The sequence below is a fragment of the Furipterus horrens genome, unplaced genomic scaffold (genome assembly GCF_987537825.1).
Source record: "Furipterus horrens unplaced genomic scaffold, mFurHor1.1.pri manual_scaffold_9, whole genome shotgun sequence".
NCBI classification, from domain to species: Eukaryota; Metazoa; Chordata; class Mammalia; order Chiroptera; family Furipteridae; genus Furipterus; species Furipterus horrens.
Genome location: NW_028327179.1, coordinates 71,735,265 through 71,753,010, shown reverse-complemented (window position 1 = coordinate 71,753,010; position 17,746 = coordinate 71,735,265). Strand labels below are relative to the sequence as shown.

At 38.3% G+C, this 17,746-nt stretch overlaps 1 protein-coding gene across 5 annotated transcripts in view; it reads right to left on the bottom strand.

The window, feature by feature from the left end:
* Window positions 1-17,746, bottom strand: part of ST7 (suppression of tumorigenicity 7) — a 348,571-nt gene that overhangs the window by 33,924 nt on the left and 296,901 nt on the right. For all 5 annotated transcript variants that reach the window (XR_016513065.1, XR_016513066.1, XM_090287402.1 and 2 more), the window contains 2 exons: window positions 8,660-8,732; window positions 7,087-7,189 (listed from right to left, as the gene is read on the bottom strand). Coding sequence is in view for 3 of the 5 variants with exons in the window: in XM_090287402.1 (XP_090143528.1) it covers window positions 7,087-7,189; window positions 8,660-8,732 (176 nt within the window). In the remaining 2 variants the exon portion in view is untranslated. The remainder of the gene's footprint in view (window positions 1-7,086; window positions 7,190-8,659; window positions 8,733-17,746) is intronic.

The following is a 17,746-nucleotide window of genomic DNA, read 5'->3' as shown; positions in this document are numbered from 1 at the left end:
AGCTTTTTATTTCTCTTTCAATTTTAAAGGGTAGCCTTGCTGAGTAAAGTAGTCTTGGTGGTAGGTTCTTACTTTTCATTAGTTTAAATATTTCATGCCAATCCCTTCTGGCCTGAAACGTTTCTGTTGAGAAATCAGCTGACAGTCTTATAGGAACTCCCTTGTAAGTAACTTTTTAGTGTGGCTTTTAAAATTCTCTTTTTTAATATTTGACATTTTAATTATGATGTGTCTTGGTGTGGGCCTCTTTGGGTTCATCTTGTTTTGGACTCTGTACTTTCAGGGCTGGTGTGTGTTTGTTTTTTACCTTCACCAGCAGTTTTAAGTCATTATTTCTTCAAACAGGTTCTCAATTCCTTATGCTCTTTTTTCTCCTGATACCCCTATGATGTAATGCTGTTATGCTCGATGTTGTCCCAAAGGTCCCTTAAAGCAGCTGTTCCCAACCTTTTTTGGCACCATGGATCAGTTTCATGGAGGTGGGGGGAGGAGACAGGAAGTAGAACTCAGGCAGTCAGGCAGTAATGCATGTATGCATGTGAGTGAAACTTTGTGTGCTCGCCTGCCACTCACCTCCTGCTGTGCAGCCCAGTTCAGTGGTTACGGGCCCTTGCCTTAAAATATCCTCATTCTTTTTCTTAAGGTATATTTTACTGATTATCCTATTACAGTTGTCTCCCTCAACCTCTCACAAGTATTTATGCCATGGAAAAATCCTTCTTCTTGTGATACTTTCTTCTCTCATTTTTATGATGCTACTTCCATCTCATTTTCTTGTTACCTTTCTGGTTCTACCTTACTCCTCTTTCTTGGACTCCGTTCTTTCTCTCAGATCTCTAAACCTCAGCTATATTCCAGCCCTCTTCCACCTACACTATCTCTAGCTGTTGTTATCTAATGCCATACTTCAAAAACCATCTCTTAATGAATTACACATTCATATCTGTAGTTTAGACCACTTCTCTGCTCTCTGAACATACATCCAACTACCGACCTGACACCTCCATATGTTCACAAAACACAACATCAGAATATCTCCCAGTAGACTTGATATTTTAGGTCATAAGGTCTTGTCCAGAATATCCTCAAAATACACATGGGATATCAACAGACCATTGAAAAGGAACATAGTATATATCCTACCTACTAATTTGTCTATATTTATTTAGCAGATTGGAAAACAAATCATATGCACATTGCCATCACATGAACAATATACAGCAGGTTCTCTAGTAACATTGTTTCATTCAATGTCATTTTGTTATAACATTGATGAGGTGCTGTAGGATCCTAATTCTTGTTTATAACAATTAGCTTATAGTAAAATTGGTTTCATTATATGTCATTTTACTTAACTCACTGTTGACAATGTTAAACGAGGACTTATTGTTGTATAATAGGTTAATCACCCCACAAATTTAAAATATAGTAAAATTATTAGTCTAATTTATTTTTTAAAATATATTTTATTGATTATGCTATTAAAGTTATCACATTTTTTCTCCCTTTTCCCACCTCTGCCTGGTACAGTCCCCCTCCCTCCAGCACTCCCCACCCTTAGTTAATGTCCATGGGTTATGCATATAAGGTATTTGGCTTCTCCATTTCCTATACGATCCTTAACATCACCTTGTCTATTTTGTACCTATCAATAATGCTTCTTAATCCCTGTACCTTTTCTCCCTTCCTCCTCTTTACCCTCCCTGCTGATAACCCTTCATATAATCTCCATATCTATGATTCTGATTCTATTCTAGGTGTTGGTTTAAGTTGTTTTTGTTGACTTGATAGTTATGAATTTGTTGTCACTTTACTGTCATAGTTTTGATCTTCTTTTTTTAAAATGTGTCCCTTTAACATTTTACATATTAAGGGCTTGGAGATGATGAACTCCTTTAGGTTTACCTTGTCTGAGAAACACTTTATCTGTGCTTCCATTCTAAATGATAGCTTTGTTGGATAGAATAATTTTGGTTGTAGGTCCTTGCTTTTCATTACTTTGAATATTTCTTGCCAGTCCCTTCTTGCCTGCAAAGTTTCTTTTGAGAAATTAGCTGATAGTCTTACGGACCTCCTTTGTAGGGAACTCTCTTCTTTTCTCTTGCTGCTTATAAGATTCTATCTTTGGCCTTTGGTATTTTAATTATGATGTGTCTTGGTGTGGTCCTCTTTGGGTCTAGCTTCTTTGGGACTTCCTGTGCTTCCTGTACTTACATGTCTATTTCCTTCACTGAATTAGATAAGTTTTCTTCCATTATTTTTTCAAATAAGTTTCCAGTTTCTTGCTCTTCCTCTTCTCCTTCTGGCATCACTGTTATTCGTATGTTGGCACTTGTGGAGATGTCTCAGCGTCTTCTTAAACTCTCCTCATTTTTAAAAATTATTGTTTCTTCATTTTGTTGTGGTTGAATGTTTATTTCTTCCTCATGTTCAAAACAGTTGATTTGAATCCTGGCTTCCTTCCCATCACTGTTGGTTCCTTATATATTTTTATTTCACTTTGTATAACCTTCACTTCTTTCTTTATTTTGTGGCCATACTCAATCATTTCTCTGAGCATCCTTATCACCAGTGTTCTGAACTCTTCATGTGATAGGTTGGCTATATCATTTTTGCTTAGTTCTCCTTCTGGGGTTTTGATATGTTCTTTTATTTGGGCCATACTTCTTTGTCTCCTCAATTTGACAGCCTCCCTCTATTTGCTTCTGTGTATTAGGTAGAACTGCTGCACCTGTTATGTTGTAAGAGGCGGAGTCTTAGGTATTTGTCTGAGAGGGGTGACCTGTTTCACTGCTTTGTGGCACTGTGTGTAGGGGATGGGTCCGAGAGGGAACAGTGCTGCTTGCTCGGCACTTGCCCCTTTTCTAGTCACTTCACCTACTTCCTATATGGGACTGGCACCCCTCTAGCTGTTGTTCTGGTGGTGGTTCCCAGAGTGGATGGATCTGTGTATGTTCTGGGACCGTGGGGGCCCTCTACACAGTCTCTGCTAAGAGATGGGAAGTTTCTTCCACTGGCCCAACCCCCACTTGTTTTCACAGCCAGAAGCTATGAGGCTTTATTTTCTTCACGCTGGAGCTGTGAGCTGTGTGGTCCAGCCTGGGGCTGGGTTCACTCCCCAGGTGTCCCTCTTGACTTTTATCTGCTATACATGAATGCAGGACCACTCAGTCCACCAGCCACAGCCTCTGCCTTGCCACCTCACCTCCTGTACACCATGTCCTCTTTGCCCTGGCTGCCCGGCTCAACTCCTCCTACCCTTCTGGATGAATATTTCTTCTTAAATCCTTGATTGCTGTACTTCCGTACAGTTCAATTTTCTGGCACTTTTGGTTGTTCTTTGTTTTGAAGTAGTTGTTATCCTTCTTATGGCTCTGTTTGTCTTATGGCAAAGTGTGTCTACCTATGCCTTCATATTGGCTGGAAGTCCAAAATATCCTCATTCTTTTAAGTTATTTTTTTTCTTTTTGTTGCCCTGATTGGCTGTTTTTTCCTACCTTGTCTTCCAAATCACTGATTCATTCTGCTTCTTCATCCAACCTACTGCTTATTCCTTCCAGTGTATTCTTTTTATTTTTAATCCTCACTCAAGGATATATATTTTTCATTTTAGAGAGAGAGGAAGGAAGGGGAAGAGAGAGAGAAAGAGAGAGAGAGAGACCAACATCGATGTGAGAGAAAAACATCAATCAGTTGTGCATCATATGCACCACGACCAGGGATTGAACCCACAACCTTTTGATGTACAGGACAATGTTCTAACCAACTGAGCCACCTGGCAAGGGCCAGTGTATTATTCTTGATGTCAGAGACTGTATTCTTCATTTCTGATCAGTCCTTTTAAAGTTTTTTCTATGTTCTTTTTCATGCTGCTGTAATTCTCACTAAGTTCCTTGATTCCTTTTATCCGTTATGTTGAAATCTCTATCTGATAAATTGCTTGCCTCCATTTCATTGAGCTCTTTTTCTGGAGATTTTGTCTGTTCATTCATTTGAACCTTGTTTCTTTGTCTCACCATTTTGGCTGCATTTGTGTTTGTTTCTATGTATTACGTGGAACTCCTATGACTTGCAGCTTCATGGCATGGCCATACGTAGTAGGTGTCCTGTGGGACCTAGTTATGCAGTCTTCTTGATCACCTGAGCTGGGTGCTCTTGGAACATCCCTTGTGTGGGTTACGTGGGCCCTCCTATTATAACTGAATCTTGATTGTTATTGGCTCATTCATTCATGGGATCAACCCTCAGGCTGGCTGACTGCAGCTGAGATATTCTTCCAGAACCCCCAGTCATCACCCATGTGAGTGAAGCCAGCCTTTTTTTTGTATCTCCACCCTTCCTACCAGTCTCGATGTGGCTTCCTCTGTAAATCCTTGGTTATAAGACTCTTTTTCAGCTAGTCTTTAGATGGTTTTCCAGGATGATTGTTCTTTAGTTACAATTCCAGTTTGGTCCTGGGAGTAAGTGAGTGGAGCTTATCCCTACTCCACTATCATCTTCAAATCTATCTTTCTTCTTTTTGTTTTAAACAAACTGCTCAGTGCTGTCAAGGGTGTGATGAAATACTAAAGGATAACCTCTTGATGGAGTGTAAACTGCTACCATCATTTTAGGTAAGCAATTTGGCAATAAATATCAAGAGCCCTAAAGTGCTCTTATATGTTACTCAGTAAGTCCCATTCTGTACATCTCTCCTAAGGAAATAATCCTAAATATACCTAAAAATCTTTATGCCCCCCAAGTTCACTACTGAAGAAAGTAGATCATCTAGAAAATAGTTAACTGAAAATATTTTAAAGTGTTTAAAGGCACATGGCTAAGACTTGAACATTAATGTTAAGTTAGAGGATAGCCTTTTTAAGGATGATCTGATGATCCTCCCCAAGAAAGAATAGCTATACTCCTAACACCCAAACATGAAGTCCAAGAGCCCCATATTTTTAAAAAATATAAATATGCTGTGTGACTATGATTCCTAAGAATTAAAAATGTACAGAATAAAAAGCTAGAAGGAAATATGACTATATGATGGGACTGTGAAGGATGGATTTCTTTATATATTTCTCTAATATAAAAATTAATTTATTTTTATAATACTACCACAAAGGAAAAAAAATACCTAATACTGGGAGTAACAAACCAATAATTTAGTTTCTTTTTGTAAATCTGTTAATAAATGAAAATTTATCTTTTGTACACTGAAAGGGTTAATGTAATAGCCTCTAAACCAAAAATATGTCTCTCTACAGGGAAAGCCTCACAATGTATATATAGCACCCCAAGAGTACACAGCACTAGTGAAAACTCAAATGTGTATAGAGTGATGAATCACTGATAGAAATGTGCCCTCCCTCATGTATATCTGAACATTGATAATGAAGAGCAGGGTGAGTGGGGAAACATATTTTCAGGGAAAGCAGGAATAGAAAAGCTAAAGCTAAAGCTAAAAATCCAATAATATATAACAACACATAGATGAAGGTATAGAACTGAGATGAGTATAGCCCTTCATTTGTCCAGCATCACATGAAATTTTCTTTAAAAAATGAAGAATACTCCCTTTATATTCAAAGCTCCTATTTCAATCCCATTAAATGTAAAACATACTCTAATAGTTGAGAGATCTCTTTGTCTTTTTGAACTGTGCACCCAAGGTCCCATGGCTAATAAGTAACAGAGCCAGAAGTTGAATGCCAGTTTTTGTCTCAGAATCTAGGACTTTATTGCCAATACTGCTTCTAAAAGCCTTATTTATGCTTATAGGATAGCTCTGTAGTTAGAGAATGGCATTCATAAAAATTGATAACTTTAGTTTACTATAATTCAGGACAATATTCATGATTAGTTTTAAATTTTAATAAAATTTGAATGAACATTTTTAACTTAGCTGAAAAAATATTAAGTAAAAATATGTATTTTATACCACTCTATATACAATACCCAAGTCTACAGATACTATGTTGGTTATTATGCTCAGGAACTAGAGTGGATAAATACATGGTACTGTGCACCATTCTTCAGTTTCCTTATTTGTGAAAGGATGATCATGACCTAAGTAAAACCTAAGGACTGATATTAGATCATTTATCTGTCATTCTGGATATCATATCAACAAAATTAATTAAAATAAGTTACTCCATAATCACACACACACACACATGCATGCATGCACACCACCCTTTTGCTACAGTACTACAACAAGACAAGAAAAAAGAAAACAGCCTTCTTTCATAATTTTCACTAATAAAAGTCTTCATCAAACATTTTTCCCTATAGTACCTGTTATGAACTTCGGGAATAGTTTCCTAGAAGTCAAGATGTGCTTTATAATATAAAGAAACTGAAAATGTTAAATGATATGCCTATCACATAGTAGGCACTCAAATACAGATAAGTCATACATATACATCCATCTCTTGAATAAAAGACTATAGAATTACCTCTGTATTTCTACCAATATCAGACTCCCTTAAAAATGGAGTTCAGAAAAAATATATTAGAAATATTAAATTGGTATTTATTATGAGTAGTTATAAACTGGTCAATCATGTGGTTAATAATTAAGACAAATATTTCCTATTACATATACCTACTAAAATGGCACTCACAAGTCGAAAGAAAAACATTTCTTCACACTTTGAGGTTTTCCCTATTATTTTCTTGCCAATGCTAATTAACTATCATTTATTTATAGACATAGAAGGTCACATTGGTAAGTATTTTTTACCACTTTTATTTATAACAAGGTTTATTTCCTAAGTTGGGTGTAAGACTAAAAACTGGTATGAAATTCCTGTCAAATACATCAACACCCTTGAGATCTCCATATTTTGCCCATTTTAGATTTCTTGACCTGGTCTGCCTAAGTCAGGTCTATCAATTTACCCTTATTATATGAAGCCTGAAAATCAGCCCCAAATGCTCTTGAATGTAGCTTTTGCTTAAATAATCATAGGCTATACAGGGCCTCATCATACGTAGGTTGCAATTCATTTTTTTATAACTGTATTCAAAACATGATATTCTGGTCACAGAATACTTTCTCTGTTATCATAACAAGTTCCTGAGGGGATTACACATACTCACTTTTGGCACGTGAGGATTGAATTCCACAGCTCTATGAATGGCCTCGACTGCATTCATCTCTGCTGTGCTCAGCCCCCGCCGAGATGCAGCCTCAGGAGAGAATCTGAAAAGCAGAAAGACAAACACAATCCAGTTGGGAACACTGCTTGGGCATCAACCCAGAGAGGCATCTACACATAAAGGGCCCATAAAACCACAGAGAGCCAATGGCGTGACCTTTCCAAACCTCCACTACATGAAACCTCTGAGTGACCCCTCAGACCGAGGCCAACAAAAACCCCAGCAGCAGCAGAAAGCGTGTTTGCATCTAATCACGGCAGGGATTAAATTCAGCTGTTAAGTCTCTCTAGCTAAATAGCTAATCTAAATTTTCTATGGGGTACCTGCTTAAGTCAGGAGAGGGGGCAGGACTGACGAGGGTAGACAGTATAGGAAAAAGAGAATACTAGATTCCAGGAGAGCGTACTTGGTTAAAAACAGAACTGGGGAGAATTTTAAAGGAGGCTCCCAATCCAATGTCGATGCTGCCATGGAGGGTTAAATCGTTGCAGCTTCAGTAGCAGGAGAGCCTGCTTGGGGTCGTTCCGGAAGGGGGGTGTGCATGCCCAAACTGCGGGCGAGACACCTGCCCAAGTGAATGAAAAAAACCAGACCATGCAATCTCTTTCTCACCTCACACCCAGGGCTAACTCCAGAGCTGTGCTTGGCAGGCAGACACCACAGGGAAAGCTGTGACAACCCTGGCCCTGCCCTCCCAAGCTGGAGTCGCTGTGTAGGGAGAAAAGATGTTGCAGTAGGTACTGGCGATCTACAGGATAAAAAAGAATGAAAGACAATTACTTCGGTCTTGAAGTGCACACACACTTAACAGCAAACCTGTCTGACATAGCAGAGGCTATTTTCTTTTCCTGTTATCTGATTTTCAACGCTATCAAGGGAGTGTATTGGAGTAGTGTAAACATTTCAGAACTGAAAAAGAGTTAAGCCATCTATTCTCTTTCACCTGCCAGTCATCTTGGATGTTTAGGGAAATTCTCTATGCCACAGTCACCTGCCTGAGTAAAGTGGGCAAATGTCCAACTAAGATGGTGACTCAAAGTAAACAGACCCTGGGTTGGGAGTTAGTTCAGAATTGATAAGGCAAAGAATGGGAGATGACCATCCCCTCTGCCATATTACATACTACTACCCAGTCTTCTACTGCTGAAGGAAGAGGAATATGAGAGGAATATGCAAAAGAATATAAAATAAAAAATAAAAATAAAGAATAAAAGAAAGGCATTTTGTTTAAGTCCCAAGCAGGTCTTTTGGTATCTGTTATCTGAAGAAAAAAAAAAGGTCACCTCGGAGGCATGGAACTTCACATAAATCCCTCTTTAGGGACTCAAACAACCCTACAGTACCTCAGGGTGCAAATTCCCTCCTTCTAGTAGTGACAGAAAAGATCAGCAGATTTTGGAAAATGGATGCTCAAAAGCAGCAGTCTCACAGACTAAGAGAAACTTCCAGAGAAACTCTCAGAAGCAACACATCTCCTTAGGTTGGGTCAGGCATTTAGTATGCATTCACTTACTTGTCAGAGACAGCTCTTGCTTTGAGCAAGGCAGCTGTGTAGCATATTGTTGCCGACTTTGGTAAACTTATATCTGTTAAGAAAAAGAAAGTAGGAAATCTTATAAGTTTGCAGAAATAAGGAGTAATGATTTTTAATACACTTTTATTTTAATCATTAAGTCTAATAAAACATTAATTAAGAATATTTTAATGCACACAGTACACAGCTGTTCCTATATATCAGGGTGGTATGTGCAACTAAGAGTGATTTACATTTTTGTGAATAATTTATGTTTAAAATCCACCAGACTGACTAGAGCAATCGTCTATTCTAAAATCTGTATTTTCATATGTTGTTTATTTAAACAGAGAATAGCTATAAATATATCAATTTAAATGTTACATGAATTCCCTTGATATCATGAAAGGCAAATAGGACCTCTTTGTGACAAAAATTTCTCAACAGGTATATGAAATACTAATGTGAAGAAAAAAAATATTACCTGGATTAAAAAACAATGAAAAAAAACCCCACAGCTTAAACCATATTTCTTTTGAATGAAATTTCAAGGAATTCACAGTCAGTATTTTTGTTAAAGAGGTAACATATATTATATATAATCTATGTGATAAATTTTTATATATATTTATAAGGATATGTAAGAAATTGTTTAAAAAACTATACAATTTTTGATCATTCAATACCCTTTCATATAAACCCTAATTTGTTTCCCACAACAACTTCCTCTTAGTTTGAGTGGAAAATCTCAGATGAAGATGTGGCAGTGGGTAACAGGTTCAGATAATGAGTTTACAGGGAATTAAAAGTACAGAGTACAACTGAGAGTTGATAAATTCAAAGCCAGTAGTCCTTTGGGGGGAAATTTGTTTTTAAATTATGATTTTTATTTTTTACTAGAAAATCTGTTTCTTTACTACTCAACCAAATTTATGCTATGACACAGAACACCTTCTTAATTCAGACCATTCCCAGAGCTGCAAAATTCATTCTGAGCTAGAGGAACTCTTAACACCTGGAATGCCTTCTAAGTTTCTTTGCAAAGCTGTTTTCAACTTAAAATTATATTACAGTAGGAATGGAAAGGGAAGTCCCTCAACTAGCGAAAAGACAGAAGCAGAAGAAAATTAATTTCATAAAAGACAACCAATCCCTCATCCAATAACAAGTATTTACCATCAGTTTCAGCATTATGAATTTCTCTTTGAGAGAAATTTCAATAACATTGATAAAATACAAATAATCATAGAAAACACCAACACAGAATTGAAAGGGAAAGAGGTCTTTGTAACCCTGATTTCATATATTATATTCAAACTAAAACCAAATAAAAACATCAGACACTCACAGATTTGCTTTGTTACTTTTCCAATATCTAAACATTTAACCACTTCCCAGTGTGGGAAATCAATCTAGGAATCAGACATGTTGCTTGCTATGGTCCACTCACACATCGACTGTTACTGAAAGTTTTTTTTTTTTTTTTAATACACATTTTACTTACTTAAAAGTAATACACATTTTACTTACTTAAAAGTTCAGGCCTTTTTAAAAAAATTATCCAAGTCATGTTTCCACCCTTCCTAGTGTGATCTGTGTTCCTCCTGTGTCAACCTAGTACCTTTCTATGAAGTGGTGACCAATGAAAAGTCCTAAGAAGCTTAGGCTGAAAACAGTGGTCATAAATATTTGAAGGTGACAGTACAGGATGGAGCTTCACTTGATAAACTAAAGAAAACGTGTGAAGAATTTAGCTTCTCAGTGAGAAAGATCAAGCAAAGAGACACATTCACCTAGTTAGAAATGCAGAAAAAGATAGAACTGAAGTGTTCCAGCAGAATACTAGAGATGCCTAATCAAAGATGATCTTTAAATCCAGAACCAGACCCCCTCACACCCACAGACAGGACATTGACAACTGGAAACATACAACAGAGTTTTGCAACATTATGACTATTATATCAGTAGTCCCTCTCTATATCACAGTTCACTTATCGCGGCCTCACTGTATCGCGGGATTTAAAAAAATATTATATTTAATTATTTATCGGGGATTTTTCGCTATATTGTGGGATTTTGTGGTACGGTATACGTATGTTGTTAAAGTTACATAGGTTTAAGAGTGTAGAATATGTTTAAGAACATAAGTAGTGTTTATAAAAGTGTGGAAAAGGTTAATAAGGGAGTGGGAACAGTTTATAAGTGTGTGGAAAGGGTTTATAAAGCCTTAAAATATATATAAATACTAAGATAAATATAAGGTTCCTACTTCGCGAATTTTCACCTATCACGGGGGTGTCCAGAACATAATACCCGCGATAAGTGAGGGACTCCTGTATAGTACATTTTCCCCTTTAGAAAAATTTTTACTCCTTCATTGTATGTAAAAATGTATATGTGCACAGTCATAATGCTTAAAAAATAACTAAAAATACATTTTAATCAATATTAAATGAGTGGAGGGGGATATGTTCATTCAATTTATCTTTTTTACTCCAGTGTATTCTTTTGCTCTCACTATTTAACAAAAACTAAAAATAGCAAAAATTCTTGCTTATCTTTTTTATTTAGATACAGCTGACCCTTGAACAATGTGGAGGTTGGGGTGACAACCCCAACACAAATAAAAAATCCACACATAACTATTGACTCCCCCCCAAAACTAACAGCCTACTGTTCACCAGAAGCCTTACTGATAAACAGTTGATTAACATGTTTTTTGGGTTATTTGTATTATATACAATATTCTCTCACTTATCGCAGGTATTACATTCTAGACGCCCCCTCCCCCATGATAGGTGAAAATCCGCGAAGTAGGAACCTTACATTTATTTTAGTATTTATATATATTTTAAGGATTTATAAACCCTTCCCACACACTTATAAACCGTTCCCAGTCCCTCATTAACCTTTCCCACTCCCTTATTAACCTTTTCCACACTTTTATAAACACTACTTATGTTCTTAAACATATTCTACACTCTTAAACCTACGTAACTTTAACAACATACATATACAGTACTGTACCGCAAAATCCCGCAATATGGCGAAAAATCCCCGATAAATAATTAAATATAATATTTTTTTAAATCCTGCGATAAATGAGGCTGCAATAAGTGAACCATGATATAGAAAGGGACTACTGTACTATATTCTTATAATAAAGCTAAAGAAAAGAAAATGCTATTAAGAAAATCAAAAGGAAAATACATTTACGGTACCATATGATTTTATTGAAAAAAATAAGCATATAAGTAGACCAGCTTAGTTCAAACCTATATTGTTCAAGGGTCAGGTGTATTTTCAACATTTTTTAATTCTGTCAAAACAATATATCTACTTGGTAATGGCAATTTGTTTCTAAGGAGGGATGCATTATTACTCGAAAGAAATTGATTCTAAATTTCCCTTCAGGTGATGCATCTTGTTATTCAAATAAGATTTTTGTTTACATATATTTTTTAAATGATGCTTATCTTTGGCAATATAAATCAAAACTTTAACATTTTGCTTACCAGCAATTCCACTTCTGAAACTGTCTCAAGGGAAATTATCATGACTGCATGAAGATTTAGTTTTAGAAATGTTTCTAATGGTAGAAAACTGGAAACAATCTAAATGTCCAATCACAGGACATGGTTAAAATGTCTTACATCCAAAGGTTACAGTTCTATGTAGTCATTAAATCATATAGTAAAAAAGCATTTTAATGACCAGGGAAATGTTGCAGTTTTGTGTCCACATCAATAAGTAAAACAAGTACACAAAAATTATGATTTCATATATTTTTTAAAAAGCATTTATATGCACAGAGATAAAAGGCTGCAATTACGTGTACCAAATACCAATAGTGGATTATAGGTAATATTTTTCTATTGTTTATCTGTATTTCCAAACCTTTCTGTGATGTACATGTAGTAAGTGAATTTTTTAAAGAAATAACAATGATGCTAAATGGAAGAATTCAGTTCTACAAATTATCTGAAGCATGTTCTTGGGCAAATACATTGGTGGAGCCAGACACTGAAGCATAGACAAGCAAAGGTACAACTTACACAAAGAGCTGTCAGCCTGTAGATCTACTGGGTGCACTTACCTGCCTTTGTGAAAGTTAGTACGTTCCTTTTACAGTATGCACCCATTAAATATATTTTCATCTAATAACTGCCTAACATCTAAATCAGAGGCAGGGACTGCATGTTTTGGCTCACTTTTAAGGAAAAAAAAAATTTATACTACCTTTAGGACAAAGCTAATTATCATGGGCTGTTTGCCTCATGAGCACTACCTCTTTCACTTCTTAAAAACAGGACTTCCGGCCAAGATGGAGGTGTAGATAGACATGCTACATCTCCCTCACAACTACGAAGGAATTTACAATCACTTCAAAATTGAAAAACCCAGAAAACCCAGCAAATTGAAACTATAGGGAAGTTCAGCAAGAAAATAAAGAAGAGATAGCCAAAAAGGTAGGAGGGGCAGAGCTGGAAAGGCGGGATGGAGGTTCGGGGCTGTGGAAGCAGCTACGGGGGCAGAACTTGGCAGCAGCAGCGGCGAAAAGCACCGTCATACATTTTAAACCTGGGAAGCGATCCCATCCCCAAACCAGACTATGCAACTTGTGGTTCCAGAGCCAGGGAAAAATAGAGCCACATTGCTTCTGGCTGTGAAGACCAGTGGGGAATAGGGGCAGAGGAAGAAACTACCAGTCTCTCAGTGAAGGCAGCTTGTTTAGAACAGGAAGGGAGAGAAGTGCCTGGAAAAGGGGCAAGAATGGGGCAAGCAGCACTGTTCCCTCTCAGACTCCTCCCCAACATACAGCACCACAACACGGTGAAATAGGTCACTAGCAGTGAGGAATACCTAAGGCCCACCCCTTTACAATGTAACAGGAGTGAGAGCTCTACCTAAGACACAGAACCAAACACAGAGAGCTGTCAAGATGAGAAGACAGAGAAGTACAGCACAAAAGAGGGGGCAGATCAAGGTTCCAGTGGGAGAACTAAGTGATAAGGAGATAGCAAACCTAACAGATGAAGAGATAACCAACTCAAAAGATGCACAGTTCAAAGTACTGGTGAAAAGATGCTTATAGACTGGACAGAAAAGATTAAGCATGACAGGGAAGAAATGAAGGCTATAGTAAGTGAAATGAAGGAAAATCCACACAAAACTAGGCATGAAGGAAAGGAAACCAGGGCTCAAATCAACAAGTTGGAACATATGGGAGAAATAAACAATCAACCAGTACAGAGGAGGAAACAAGAATTTTAAAAACTGAGGAGCAGCTTAGAAACCTCTGGGATGGCTTTAAACAAATCATAGGGGTGTCAAAAGGAGAAGAGGAAGAGCAAGAAATTGAAAAATTATGTGAACGAATAATGAAGGAAAACTTCCCCAATTTGGGGAAGGAAATGGACATACAGGTCTGGGAAGCACAGAGTCCCAAACAAGCCAGACCCAAAGAGGACCACACCAAGATATATCATAATCAAAATACCAAAGGTTAAAGATAAAGAGAGAATCTTAAAAGCAGCAAGAGAAAAGAAGAGAATCACCTACAAATGGGTACCTATAAGACTGTCAGCTGATTTCTCAAAAAAAAACTTTGTAGGCAAGAAGGGGCTGGCAGAAAATATTCAAAGTGACAAGAGGCAAGGACCTAAACCATGATTACTCTATCCGGTAAAGCTATCATTTAGAATAGAAGGGCAGGGAAAGAGCTTCCCAGACAAGGTAAAGCTGAAGCAATTCATCATCACCAAGCCATTATTATATGAAACATTAACTGGGACTTATTTAAGAAAAATAAGATCAAGACTATTAACATTAAAATAACAACAAAATCACATGTAACAACCTCAGAAGCTAAAAAATAAAAACAAAAACAAACTAAGCAGACAACCAGAGTGGGAACAGAAGCATAAGTAGGGGAAACAGGTGGGAGGGGGACAGAAGAAGAAGGAGGGCAATGGTGCATGAAGTAAGAAACATAGTAGGAGGGTGCAGAATAGATAGGGGGATGTAGAGAAGAGCTTATAAGTACGACTCATGGACATGGACTAAAGGGGGTGGGACTGCTGGAGGGAGGGGATTGCTGGGTGGAAGGGAGCAAAGGGAAAAGAAATTGGGACAACTGTAACAGCATAATCAATAAAACACAAAAACAAAGCAAAACCAAACCAAAGGACAAGACTTGCTTGCCATCACCTATTATAATTTTTAAACTTATTATTTTAAAATAATTATAGGCTCACGAAAAGCTGTGAAAATTATACTCAGAATTCTGTAAATTCTTCCCTCAGCTTCCTCTAATGGTGACATCTTACAGAACTATAGTACAGTATCAAAAATCAAGAAATTGACACTGGTACAGTACTGTTAAGTCAATTACAGACATTGTTCAGTTTTATGTGGACTCATGTGTATATGCAAGCATGGAGTTCTATTTTATTTTATCTTATGCCTGCATTCATGTAACCACCACCATCATTAAACACAACTGTTGCAAAGGAACTCTCTCATGCTACAGCTTTATTTGTACCCTCCCCATCCACACCTGTCCCCTGGTGACCACTAATCTGTTTTCTATCTCTATAGTTAGGCCTGCCTGCTATGATTTTATGCTATTTCCACTAGGGAAATATATAAAATGATAAGGGTAATAGAGTGACCAACAGTAGTGATGAAAATGGTATTATCAACATTTTGAGGGTACTCTGATCAAGATAGTGGCATAGTTACCTATGGTACTTGGATCCTCCCAGAACCAAAATTACAACTAAACTATAGAACAACCATCATTCAGAACCACCTGAAATCTAGCTGAACAGAAGTCCTACAATCAAGGATATAAAGAAGAAGCCACAAGGAGACTTATAGGAGGGGGAGAGATGCAGAATAAGCTGGTCCCACACCCTAGGTGGTAGATAAAAATTGGGATGGATATGTTAGATGCAGAGGTACCCCCTCAGGAGTGAAGGCCCCCAGCCCAGGGTTCCAGTGCCAAGAAGTCCCCATAACTTCTCGCTCTGAACACCAGCAGGGATTATGACTGAGTGAGACAGAGGACTTCTGTAGTTCCTCTTTAATAGCGAAAGTCCTCTTTAACAGCCCAGGCAGTTACACTTTAACAGCCCATGCACAGATGTACTTAAACTCACTTGCTCTGAGCTCCAGCACTGGGACAGCAGCTTGGAAGATACTAGGTTGTCTGGCATCAAGCTGAGGGCTGGAGGGGCACCTTTCTCCCATACAGAAGTGCTGGCAGAGACCACTATTCCTTTTCTGGGCCTGCCCCACACAGCCTGTAGGCTGGTGCCATATCAAGTCTCCATCTACCTGACTAACACTGTTTGCTGTGCCCTGCAGATTCTTTGAGACCCCACCCCACCCAACTTGCAGGCCCACCCAAGCTTTTTCCAGTGGCTTTTCCATACAACTGGCTCCTCTTTTGGCTGATGCTTCAGACTTTCCTAAAACCTCTCAAACAAGCACCACCTGGCCTTGGGGTACACCATATCTCTTCCTAACTGCCAGGGGGCCCAGAGCAACCAGCCTTGGTTTGCAGCCTGGCCTCTCCTAGGCACCTCCAAGCCCAGCACAACTAGCAGCCATCTGCAAATTGTTTTGTAGCTCATGCTAGTGGCTCCAGGCAGGGAACCAGTGGCAGCTGACCTTGGCCTGCACGCACAAGGAGGCCCCAGAGCCAGTGCCCCTTATGGACAGCTTCAGACCATGTCGAAGCCACCCCACCACCTCCTCCACAATGGACACATTCACGGGGCAGACTCAGCAGGTACCAGAGCCCTGCTGAAGTAAGTACTTCTCCATGGTGTGAGCCCTCTACACAGCTGATCCTACAAAGTGGTCAAAGCCAGCCCTTACAGCTGATCAACCTGGGGATAAACCCCTCCCACTGAGGTGCCAACAGCAATCAAGGCTCAACTACAACAGGAGAGTGTACATAGCCCACACAGGGGGTACACTAACTAGCCCAAGGGATCAGGAAGGTGATGCTGCTGGATCCTATAGGATACCTACTAAATAAGGCCACTCTACCAAGGCTGAGAGACATAGCAGCTCTACCTAATACACAGAAACATACACAGGGAGGCAGTCAAAATGAGAAGCCAAAGAAATGTGCCCCAAATAAAAAAAAACAGAACAAAAGCCCAGAAAAAGAACTAAACAAAATGGAGACAAGCGATCTACTAGATGCAGAATTCAAAACACTGATTATAAGGCCCTGGCCGGGTGTCTCAGTTGGTTGGAGCATTGTCCCATAAACCAAAAGGTAGCAGGATTGATTTCCGGTCAGGGCACATACCTAGATTGCAGGGTCAATCCCCGGTTGGGGTGTGTATGGGAAGCAGCCGATCAATGTTTCTAACATTGATGTTTCTCTCTCTTTCTCTTTCCCTCTCTCTCTAAAATCAATGAACATATCCTTGGGTGAGGAAACAAAAACACTGGTTATAAGGATGCTCAGTGAACTCAGGAGAAAAGTAGATAAACTTAGTGAGAATTGCAACAAAGAGATAAGAAACATAAAAACGGACAGAAAACATAAAAAAGAAACAGAGATGAAGACTACACTAGCTGAAATGAAGAATACATTACAGGAAATCAGGTGTGGAGTAGATGAAGCAGATGATCAAGTCAAGATCTGGAAGATAAGAAGCAAAAAATGCCCAAACAGAAAACAAACAAACAAAAAAATTAAAAAAAAAAAAAGATACTATAAGGAGCCTGTGGGACAACTTCCAGCATACCAACATTCACATCACGGTGGTGTTGGAAGGAGAAAAGAGAGAACAAGGAATTCAAAACCTACGTGAAAATATAATGACAGAAAACTTCCCTAATCCAGTGAAGAAAATAGACATACAAGCCTAGGAAGTGCCAAGTCCCAAACAGGATAAACCCAAAGAGGCCCATACTGAGACACATCATAATTAAAACACTGAAGGTTAAAGACAACCAGGGAATCTTAAAACCAGTAAGACAAAAGCGTTAAGTTATCTACAAGGGAGCTTCCATTAGACTGACTGTCAGCTGATTTCTCAACAGAAACTGTGCAGGCCA